Source organism: Danio rerio, chromosome 2, assembly GCF_052040795.2.
Source record: "Danio rerio strain M-AB ecotype USA chromosome 2, GRCz13ab, whole genome shotgun sequence".
Lineage (NCBI taxonomy): Eukaryota > Metazoa > Chordata > Actinopteri > Cypriniformes > Danionidae > Danio > Danio rerio.
Window position 1 is genome coordinate 46,986,752 of NC_141022.1, and position 12,313 is coordinate 46,999,064.

At 38.1% G+C, this 12,313-nt stretch overlaps 2 protein-coding genes across 4 annotated transcripts in view; both read left to right on the forward strand.

Annotated features, from left to right (window-relative positions):
* Nucleotides 1–12,313, forward strand: part of LOC147846472 (uncharacterized) — a 563,173-nt gene that overhangs the window by 63,980 nt on the left and 486,880 nt on the right. The gene's annotated exons all lie outside the window — the stretch shown is intronic.
* Nucleotides 1–12,313, forward strand: part of nrp1b (neuropilin 1b) — a 63,635-nt gene that overhangs the window by 32,900 nt on the left and 18,422 nt on the right. The window contains exons 7-11 of one of the 3 annotated variants that reach the window (XR_015477618.1): nt 2,864–3,019; nt 3,692–3,836; nt 4,818–5,149; nt 7,205–7,349; nt 9,967–11,633. Coding sequence is in view for 2 of the 3 variants with exons in the window: in NM_205674.1 (NP_991237.1) it covers nt 2,864–3,019; nt 3,692–3,836; nt 4,818–5,149; nt 7,205–7,349; nt 9,967–10,146 (958 nt within the window). In the remaining variant the exon portion in view is untranslated. 3 annotated transcript variants of the gene reach the window in all.

Sequence of the window (12,313 nt, forward strand, 5' to 3'; positions counted from 1 at the left end):
TAACAAGACTAGGAAATGCGTTGTAGTGCTACTTACAGTTAACAAGACTCGGCAAACTGAATGGGTGAGTGTGTGGCTTAAATAGTGTGTGCAATCAGTCTCTGACAATCCTCAGGTGGTGTGAATGTAATCAGTTTAGATGAGGAAGCATATGTGTTTGTGACCGGAGTGCATGTATGAAAATGTAGTCCAGGAATGGCTGATTTGTAGTCCATGGTTATTGAGAATGAAATCCAGCGATCTTATGAAAGACGATCGCTGGTAATCGTGACAAACACCAACGTCCCCCTATATATATATTTCTGGAGATTGCGAATTTTGTAACCAGAAGTACATATGGCTGCATTTTGCGGTTACCCAATTGTCCAGTAGCTCGCATGTACGTCACCGGACTTGAGACACAGAGAGGAGTTGACCACTACAACGGGCTTCGATTCCGGCATAGAACGGTTCCAGAAAGGGAGTAAGACAGAAGTAAAAAAATATATATACATACATACACACACAAGTAAATAACAGGGTGGGAATGTGGTAAAATCTGAAAACATGGTAAAAATTAGGGGACGGCTTTTCTTTTTCTGGCTTTTTTTTTTTTTTAAACACTGACGGTTGGGTTTAGGGAAGTGGTTGATTGGGTCAATAGGTGCTTTTTTTGAAAACACTATTGGTTGGGTTTATGGAAGGAGGGTGGGTCATTTAATCAGTCAGTCAGTCGACAGCGACCTCTTGTGGATTTACTCAAGAACAGCAGGTCTGAATGACACTCCCGAACGCAATTTAAGAGCTCAAAAAGCATAAAAAGCGGTCTCTGGTGGATTTGCCAAAACAAAAATTGCAAAAAAAAAGGCGCTCTCCAGCAATTTATGTAGGGGTACATTTTTATAATGAGCCTTGGTTAAATAATTCAATTTAATTTGTATTTCGGGGTTGCACTTTGATCCTTAAATAGTCTATTAATATTTTGTATATATTTATTTTATATATATACTTTTACATACATATAAAGTAAAAACAATAAATTCAAAAATAGGATTACAGCTAAAATAACCTGAATTAATACAATAAAACTAAATTGAGTGTTAAACTGGTAAACATGATCAAGTGGCCGCCAAGCCTAGTCAAACTATAAATGTGATATTTGTGTCTGACTTGAAGTCATTCATTTATAGTGGGAACCTCATTTTTCTTCCAGCAGTTTGTTGGCAGGAATGAAACCAAATTCACATTTATTGCGATGTGCTTTTCTTGAAATCTCCTCAACATAGCGTTCCCAAATAGCACATGTTTCTGGATCAAAAGTCATTTGTTGGTACTAGAACAACATTCCTATCACTCGTAGATCTTCATAGATTTATCCCTGAACAGCAGAGAGATTCCCGAATACTAAATCTTGTTGCTGGGATTTTAGAAATGTTGTTCTGTGAGCAGCGAGGATGTTGATTCAGGAACATGGCCTATTTTGGGGATAAAAACATTTTAAAGGGACAGTTCATCTAAAACTCAAAATATCTATCATCTATTCTGCCTCCATGTGTTTCAAACCTGTTTTTTTTTTTTTTTTTTTTTTTTTTTTGATGAACTCACAAGCAGATGTTGGAAAACAGTAGGCCACTGACTGTTGTGACAAAAAATGATGCATGACAATAAGAATGATTGATTATTGTTTCATTCATTGTTTTATAGTCATCATGTGAAATAATTACTTTGACGTTTATTTAGGCTGTTATGCTTTAAGAACAGGATTTCTGTGATGCTTAGCGCTACTGAGAGCGTGTCTGTAACTATTGATAACTGACTAAATGTGTGTTTAGAGTTCGCGCCTGTTTTCAGTATTCAACAAACAACTTCATCTACAATACCATTGTTTTTAGATAATTGCCTCCTTTTTATATGTTTTACATATTTATTTACTTATTTGTTTATTTAATTGCTTAACTATTAATTTATCTCTGTCTTGATTCATCTTTGCATATTATTGAAAGCCTCAGGAAACAAGAAGGGTTGGGAGATGGGACGGATGTTGCTTAGAAGTTGGTAGAAGAGTTTAGGTTTGATTTTTTGGGAGTTCTGCAGTTTCAGCACTATCATATATTTGATGTCATCTCTTTTTTGCTTGTAGGACTTCTATTTTTTCATGTACATATATGTTTGTATATTATCTTCTGTAAAAAAAACAATAAAAATAGTGAAAATATTTGTTTTAATCAAAGTTTCCAGTCGTAGTTATTGCTGCTAAGATAAAAAGACAGAACACTGACTTGCTACACTGTAAATAATATGACAAATAGTCATGACAACAAATGTTTTTATATTACTTTTTTTTAAATAAGTGAATCAGATTTCCACTAGATTTTATTTATACAGTGTTTAACCTAACATTTTTGGTCGGTTTGACGGATGTTGAAGTTGAGATGACTAGAAAAGTTCATTTGATTCAACTAAACTAAACTTAAAGGTAGCGATACATTTTTACAGTGTACTATGGATGCAGGCCTGTAGGTTCTACAGACCCACACCCACTGACAAAGTTCAGAAAATGACCCCTATAAAAAAAACGCTAGAACCACTGGAGGGTGTATGTGTGTAAATAATGAGTAAATGATGAAGTAAAGGATGAATAAATTTTCAGTTTTTATATTAATAAATTATATTAAATTAACAGTCTTTTTAATCTTTAACTTTTCTGTGTACTACTGCTGGGAACAGAAACACATCATAGATCATGCAAATCTCTGACTGTGATCAACTAGGAGTAACTTGACATCTGCCCCCAAACACAATACATTTCCACACACACACACAGAGAGACTTTTTCTGACCGGAGAGAAATGTTTTTTTCTTATGATCTGTTTGTCACCTGCAGGTGGACTTGGGTTTTCTGCGGTATGTGACGGCTATAGGAACACAAGGTGCCATTTCAAAAGAAACCAAAAAAGCGTACTTTGTCAGAACATACAGGATCAGTGTGAGCTCAAACGGAGAGGACTGGATTACCCTGAAAGACAAAACCAAACAGATGGTAAGATTTTTATATATATACAATGCAAATGTTTGCAAAATTGATCAGTCTAGCAAATGTTTGTTATTGTATTAGTTATATGTAATCGTATGTTGTGATGAAAATATTTTCCCCCAAATATCTGTTATCTATGCTTACTATTTTCTTATAAAGTTATAACATTAGTTATGTTGTATAAAATGTTTAAAAATATGTCTGAAACCATGGGATCTTTTTTGATGTTTTGTTATTTTATGCAAAATGGCATATTTTTTATTTAAAATTTGGGATGATTTTCAACAGAATAAAACACATTATAATATATTAATATATAAAGTTATATTATAGTTATATAATAAAAAATAAAATGTAAACAATATATCACAGCAAATCAATGCATTTAAATAAAGTTATAATATATATAAAACACAGAAAATGAATGCAGCTTTGGTAAGCATATGAAATTAATTATTGTTACGTGTAGTTATTATATTTTATTTAGTTGTTTTGCTGAATTTTATTAGACTTGCTTTATTTAATTGGTAAGTTTAGTTGTATTGTTTTATATATGTATTTACTTTTTTGCTATGACAGTAAAACATTCTGAAATTGAAGATTGTTAAAGAAAAGCAGAGGAAAGACTGGATCAAAGGGACACATGTATTTTCTCTTTTTTTTTTTTTTTTTTTTTAGGTTTTCCAGGGAAATGACAATCCCACAGATGAGGTGCGCGCCTTGCTGCCCAAACCCACCCTCACCCGATACATACGCATACGACCTCTGCTCTGGGAACAAGGCATCTGCATGCGCTTCGAGGTGTATGGCTGTAAAATACCAGGTACACGTCAGACACACACACAGTCATAGTTTCTCTTGGGTGAGTTTAATCCATGACGTCACTATAAAATCCCAGCAGTTTTTGTTGTGGTTTACAAAACTGAGTCACTCGTAATTCCTCACTCTGTGTGCGATCTTTACAGAATGACTCCTCTCTTTATTCACCGACACTCAATATCTGCATGGGTGTCAGCCTTTTGAAAAAAAATGGAAAAATTATTCCAACTACAGCTCTGGAAAACATTAAGAGCCTGCTGTGCTCAGTTCTCTGGATTTGCCATTAAATGTTAGAACATGCAAACTCCACACAGAAATGCCAACTGGCCCATTGGTGACTCGAACTAATGACCTTCTTGCTGTGAGGCGACAGTACTAACCACTGAGCCAACGTGTCACCTTAAAACCGCCAATTTATCCAGCACGTTTTTACGCAGTGGATGCCCTTCCAGCCGCAACCCATCCCTGGGAAACATTCACACACACACTCATACACTACGGACAATTTAGCCTACTCAATTCACCTGTACCGCATGTCTTTGGACTGTGGTGGAAAGCGGAGCCCCCAGAGGAAACCCACACCAACACAGGGAGAAGATCCAAACTCCGCACAGAAAAGCCAACTGACAAAACTGAGGCTCGAACCAGCAACCTTCTTAATGTGAGGCAGTTGTGCTCCCCACTGCGCCACCGTGACGTTCTTGAAATGTCAACATGATTTGTATTTTTTATTTTATAAACTAGTTGTAGGACGGCTGAGGGGTTAGCACTGTCGCCTCACAGCAAGAAGGTTGCTGGTTTGAGTCCTGGCTGGGTCTCTTTATCCACTGATACCCAATAAGTGTATGTGTGTGTGTTTATTTTAACCAAACCTCACCATTTCTAACGGGTAGAATAAGCCAAGTTGTACAGTTCCTGTGGATAATAATATTGATACTCCTTCATTCATTCTGATTGATCATGTTCTCTGTTATTCTTCTCTCAGATGCTCCATGCTCCAATATGTTAGGGATGGTTTCGGGTCAGATTTCCGACTCTCAAATCTCGGTGTGGCCATCAGCAGAGAGAGGCTGGCTCCCTGAACAGGCCCGGCTGCTGACCGGCCGGACGGGCTGGGTGGTGGCTCACCCGCAGGGCCTAGTGAAGAACCAGTCGCTGGAGCTGGATCTGGGGGCCCAGCGGATGGTGACGGGCCTCGTCCTGCAGGGAGGGAAGTACAGAGATCTGAACATTTTCATCAAACGCTTCAGAGTCACTTACAGCGTCAATGGAACAGACTGGAACCACATACTGGAGGAGAACAGCAACAAAGTGAAGGTATTTTGCATGTGCTCCATTCACATCAATAGCCATGTTCCCATCCAAAAACTGCAAAACTGGAATATTGCATAAAACATTTGCAAATAACGCTTTGGTTACGGAAGTGGAAATGCTATTAGTGGATTTGAATTTAAAAATCTACGAATGGGAGACAATTGGCTTCTGAACCGAATCCTCCCATTCGTGGATTTCTAAATTCAAATCAACCAATAGCATTTCCGTTCCCCACCCGAAGGGGAACGCTCTGATTACGGAAGTAACCCTCGTTCCCCGAGGAGGGGAACTCCAATGCTATTAGTGGATTTGAATTTAGAAATCCACGAATGGGAGGATTCGGTTCAGAAGCAGCTTGTCTCCCATTCGTGGATTTCTAAATTCAAATCCACTAAAAGCATTGGAGTTCCCCACCCGAAGGGGAAAGCACTGTTTCCATTCAGCGAGTCCAAGAGAACAAAATCTTAATAAACAGGCAGCAAATATCAAAAGAAAAATAGATGTTGCTGCGTTAGAAGGCCTTTTTACATGTCTAATAACTTACTTGTGTCTTAGAGAGGGCTTAATTTGTGTCTGAACACGCCGGATCCGTATCCTCATTTTACTGATCCCCCTCCTTAACCGCCCTCCGCCCCGTCTGCTGTTCACTTTAACTTTCTTCTGCGACTCCCCAACTCTTCACTTTCGTCCGCGACACCCCCACCCGCTTACTATCATCTACGACACCCTTTCGCCTTTCCCTGCACCACGGTAAATGTGTTTACATCGTAGTTTATGCCCATTTTTTCTTATCGGATAAAAAGTTTATCCTACTCAGTTGTGCGCATAATTTTTAATGGGCATTTTCAGAATATATGCGCATCTTTCATGCGACGTTCCAAAATGTACATAAAAATAGGACCTTTCCTGATCCTACCCCCCCCCTCTCTCCCACTTCACTTTTTGTCAGCTTGCTCTCCTGTCATTAAACCTTAAAAAAAAATAGGTAAATGGAAGCGCAGCTGATGATAACAATATTTGGATCGAACAAAAATGCCCAGAGCAGAGCTCATTAATATTCATGACCATGCCAAATATGGTCAATACTGAGCTTTTTTGTTGTAGGCTGTGGTTATAAGTTGGCGTATAACACTGTTTCTGGAGAATTTTTGCTCCTACCTAAGCCACTTACCTACAATATTGATTTCAAAGAAACATTTAAAGGTCTTGTGAAATTATAAAAAAAAATTATTAAAAAGTTTTACAGTTGAATTAATGTTAAATTTTAAAATTACGTTTTTTAGATGAGAGTTTAAGTCTGTTAGTTTTAAGGATATCACTTTGCTAGTGTGCTGCGAGACAGTGACAAAATTTGCATTTAGAAAATATAAAACCGATATAAACATCCAAAGCTTGCAGTTTGTCACTTTTTTGTCACTGTGTAGACAATTTTTTCACGTCACTCTCAATAAATCTTGATCAATCAAATGCTCTTTAGCATCTGGCTTGCCGCGCCCTCTTCAAGACGCTGTCCATTCGCTTTTCATTGGATGCACTTGAGCTCAACCACTCTCACTGGCAGAGCTGTGATAAACACAAAACACAATTGGCTGTTTTTGTAAAGGGGAGGAGCTATTTTATGTCCCGCTTTCAAATTATTTCTTAGTTGAGATTACTTCAAGCATTAAAATAAAAAATACACATTTCAAAGCACTTCATGGGACCATTAACATATTGAATCAATACACTCTATGGCACCTTTAAAATTCCATCTTTTTAAACAGTATTTTCTGCAAGCCTACTCTACTTTCCCATGCTGAGATCAATCAGATAGCACAGTTTGTTGTTTTCTGATTGTTGTGATTAAAGTCAAAAGTAAAAATAATTGAAAACTGTGAAACAGCTACTCATCATTAGATTTAGATCAGTTCATTTGATTTGATTTATGAGAATTATATTGTGTTTTTTTTAGCATTCATGGTGTGAACAGGCCCTAAGAACAAGAAATGTATGTTTGTGTTTTATTTATTTTCAGCAGATATACATAACTATCTAACAATACTTTTCTCACACATCAAGGTGTTTATAGGTAATCAAAACCATGACACGCCAGAAGTGCGTACATTTGATCCAGTGCTGATGCGTTTCCTGCGTATCTACCCTGAGCGTGGCTCTCCCGATGGCATGGGATTACGACTGGAGGTTTTAGGGTGTGACCTGCAAGGTGAGTGACTGCCAAACCAACCAGTCACAGAGCTCAAATCGTCCACACTCAATTAACCCTTGTGTATTGTTCAAATGTACTACCCTTTTGTTATCCTTTTGTTTGTATCTGTTTTTGGACCATTTTGGACTTTCATTATGATGACATTTTTGATTGCAAAGCTATAACAGCATATAATCATGCATTCTTGATTGTGTTTGGTTTACCCTGTTGGGAAGAGGTAGAGTGTGTTATTTTTACTGTTGATCATCAGTTGGCAGCGTTAACCCTTTAGATAGGCTTGTATAATTTTAAGTTTCTGGGTTTTATATAGAGTTCTATGGAGTAAAACAGCAGATTATAGGGCCCTATCATACACCCGGCGCAATGCAGCGCAAGGTGCGACGCAATTGTTGTTTGCTAGTTTCAGCTTGGCGCAAGAAATATTTTGACGTTTTGCAGCACGCTGTTTAAATAGCAAATGCATTTTTGCACTCATATGTGCGCCCATAGGCGTTCTGGTCTAAAAAAGGGGACGTGTTGAGGCGCATTGTTGGTGCGTTGCTATTTTGAGCAACTACTATAGAATGTTCAAAGTGCTTGTACATCTCGGGGGGCTTTTTTAGTTTATTTATGACAATTTGCTTTTGTATAAAATTATTATTAGTGGCAGTATTATTTATTATATGCATATTTATATTTGTTTTATTAAAAACAAGCTTAGATTTGTCCACCTTTCAGGCTTTAGATCATATGGGGCACCGCATGTGCATTTGGATATAACTTCGTTTTTTGGCCACACTTTGTTATTGTTGTTCATTTATTCGTTTGCTGGAAATCAGAACTAAATTTAGAAATAGTTTTGAAACAAATCTTTGTGCTTAACAAACAAAATTATTTATGTATAGGCTAATGGATGTCTGTGAGTACAACATGTTTCCCTATCTACGAGAGTGAAAGTGAAAGTAAAGAATGAGGAGGCTCATCTCTCATTCTCACGCTGTAGATCAGGGGTCTCAAACTCGCTGCCTGCGGGCCATTTGTGGCCCTCAGTGCAATATTTTGTGGCCCGCGCCGACCGCTGTACACTGACAGAAGAGAGAGCTGACACTGAGAGGGAGAGAGAGCGCTCCCCGCTCTGCTGATTCTATTCGTACACTGCGTTCACTGGCATTCCCCGCCCGTCGTGTAAACAAAGGGGCGGGGATGCCGGTGACGTCACCATGCACCCCGCCCCTTTGTTAGACGCTGTGACGGGCGGGAAGTGTTAGGAGGGAACTCACGCCGGCCAGAACCAAGGTAAGCTGTCCCCGCCCCTGCCTGCCACTTAGCTACCTATCTGCAGCCTGCCACCTACCCAGCTACAGCCTGCATCTTATATATATTATAGGTAGATACAGACTGGTACAGACTGATGTGACTGGAGTGGGGTGGGGGTGTTTTATTTATACATGTATACGCCTTTTTTTTTAGGTGAGGGAATGGAAGTTTTGAGTGAGTCTAGACAGGTCTAGACTTAATGATGATCATCTTCAAGGCATACTGAGGGTCTCAACTGCTTCCGCTCTAAAGCCAAATGTGGTTCAGATTTGTGAGAAGAAGCGCTGTCCAGTCTCTGGCAGCAAGAATTAGGCAAAAGATGCCATGTTCAGAAGAACTGTTCATAATCTTCACTCAATGTTCTATTAATGTTCAGGACACTTCATGTTCAGAAGAAATAATTAAAACTGTTAATAATGACATTTGAGGACTTTTTTTTTGTGAAATCCCTTATGCGGCCCAGCCTCACCCAGAATTTGGCCCCCAGGTATATTGAGTTTGAGACCCCTGCTGTAGATGCTCTGTTTGACTGTTTTCTTACAGTAAAACGCTCAGTTTTTCCACTTACAAAGTCTATCATGTAAATAGCAAATGCGCTATGGCTCGACGCAACTGGCTCTTAAATGGAATGGGAGATGAGACTCTGATTGGTTTATCTTCAAAACACATCTATAACTCATTAAGAGAATAAGCTCAACCCTGTTAGACCATGCGCCACGGCGCGAAGCAGATTTTTCCGTCCTTAAAATAGCAAAAGTGGATTCTGACACGCCCTTAATGCGTTTTCCTACGCTTTGGACTTTGCGTATGGATCGTCAAAATAGAGCCCATAGTGTGTGTTTGTGTGTGTGTGCATAAATACACTTACTGTGTTCTGATAGCTGAGCTGCCTATTTTGATTTTCTCAGACATATCAAGAAAAGTAATAATTAAAAATTGTAACTCCTCCCAACAGGGAAAACCAGCAACAATCAAGAATGCATGCTTGTACGGTGTCATGGCTTTGTAATCAAAAAATGTCATTATAATGGAAGTCAATGGGGCAAAAACTGTCACAAACATAATGAAAGGGCTAATTTGTATGTGTATTGTTGAATTATTTAATTTGTTTAAAATAGTTTTCTCAAAATATGCGTCAAAATAAGATTGGTCAAATAAGATTGGAAATTTGTGGCCAATTTAAGACTCAAAATCACCCCAGAGTGGATAAAAACACCCCCAACAGCACACAAGGGTTACCATAAATATGTATAATGGTATATTACTTGTAAAAACATCAGATAACTAAAATATCTATATATTCTTGGTCTCGTTTCAGAGCCCACAACACCTCTTCCTCTTGCCACTACTATGGAGACTACAGCAGCTACAGTCACTAGCGCTAGTATGCTACTAGGAAACATCCCAACAACTACCACTTTTCCAACAACGGCAGAGAATTGCGATGATGATGATGGAAACTGCCATAGTGATGCATTGACAGACTACGACACAACAGGTTATATTCAAGCACATACATTTACATTTGATAGCCTGTCATTACCATCTATCATTTTAATATTGAGCTAATTATGTTAGCTTAACCATAACACTCCACTCCCAGCTCCTTTGAGAGACCTTAAGGTATTTTTAGATTTTAATTAAGCCATTATTTACTCTCTTTATTAAGCTGCTTTTATAACAGATACTGGGAGGTCTCTGTAATGTTGTTCATTTCTAGTTTTACTGTCACAGTGGGACACTAAAGTCCTCATAAGGAAAGTGAAACCTCACACACACAAACATCCACACATAGACTGTGACCCAAAAGGTTACAAACACAAACACCCACGTGGTGAAACTACGACCCTGCAGGTTACGTACGCTTAGCAAAATAGCTACATGCTACGACCCGTAGGTTACACACAAACAGCAGGAGACTGTGACCTATCAGATTACCCAAACACAAAAACACATTTACCATCTCAAACACACAATAAAACCAAGACAGTAGCTCTCATTCAGTAATCACTGCATGAATAATTTCATATCTATGCAGAGTAGAACAAAAAAACATATCTGGCTAATGCATAGCATGTGAGTCCGCTCATGCTCCTAACTTAGTTGACATTTTAATGAATTTTGAGTATTTAAAATTAGTTCCTGCATGTCATAGGTTAGTAATTTGAATAAATAGATCTGCATTCCAGCGGCACTGTTATCTCACAGCAAGAAGGTCGCTGGTTTGAGTCCCAGCTGGGCCAGTTGGCATTTCTGTGTGGAGTTTGCCATTATAGGTGAATTGAATAAACTAAATTGACTGTAGTGAATAAATGTGTGTGTGTGTGAATGCCAGAGTGTATGGGTGTTTCCCACTACTGGGTTGCGGCTGGAAGAGCACCTGCTTTTTAAAACATGCTGGAATAGTTGGCGGTTCATTCCGCTGTGGCAACCCTTGATAAAAAGGGGAAAAAGCCTAAGGAAAACGAATGAGATCCACATTCCTCTGTAGCATATTAACAATATCTCTCATTAAAAATACTTTATGATGCTTACTGCATGTTATGAGATTAATTAATCTGTGATGTTTGCATATGTGTTTTCATATTCAAGATTTTCATAAATTTAGATTTACTTTTTATTGGAAAGTAGCTGGATCCTAATTTTTGTGGAGATATTAGTTTCAGGCAAGAAAATGAGACCCAGTGATTAAAATTTACCCACACGAAACTAACCTATATGTTTTTATTTTTTTATTTTTATATGTTTTTAATATATGTTACATATATAAAATTGGCTGTTTTCATATATTATATGTACATATATGCACATGTGTGCATATATGTATACATATATACGTGCATACATGTACCTATAAATGTCCATCAATATGTTCACCTATATGTTTACCTATATATTAATAAATTGTTAAAATCCATCGCTGCTAGACAACATAAATAAAAGCCCAAAATGTAGAAATTTACATTTTTATATTTAATTAAAGGGGTGGTCCACTACGATATTATATTTTAAACTTCAGTTGATGTGTAATGTATCTGTGTGAACATAAACAGCATCTCTGAATGTAAAATATTCAAAGTTTAATGCAAAGGGAGACCTTGATTTGTACAGAGTTAGCTTAGCAACGCCTACAATTAACGAATTTTGGGGACTACAAAAAATACTTCCGCCCCCTGTGAGATCACAAAAGTTCGTTATTGCGCATCCCACACTGCGCAGGTAAAGGCCGTGGCCAGAGGCGCTGTAACGTTACTGCAGAGAGAGAAATGCCATCCTGCTGTTTCCACAGAGCTGTTCTGTTTCTGTTGTTGGGCTTCCAAATGACACGACCCAAACACAGAAGTGCTTACAGTTCAATATTAATTATGTTCCAGAGAACTATAAAATACATAGCAAGCATGATTTGACAAAACACAGCTTCCAGAATCTCTCCCAGTTCAGTGCTGGATTCAGTTAAAATCTCCTCAAAGATGGATCAAGGAGACGCTGTGAACTCTGAGTCATGACCTGTAAGTGTTTTTATTTGTTAAAATTGATCATGACATGTACAGTGTCTAACTTTAACGGTGTGTTGTAGCAAAGATGTAAACAACGGGAAATTATGGTAACCGCTAACGACTTAGCTAACGTTACAAATCCATATTTATCAAACGGCTGTAAACGCA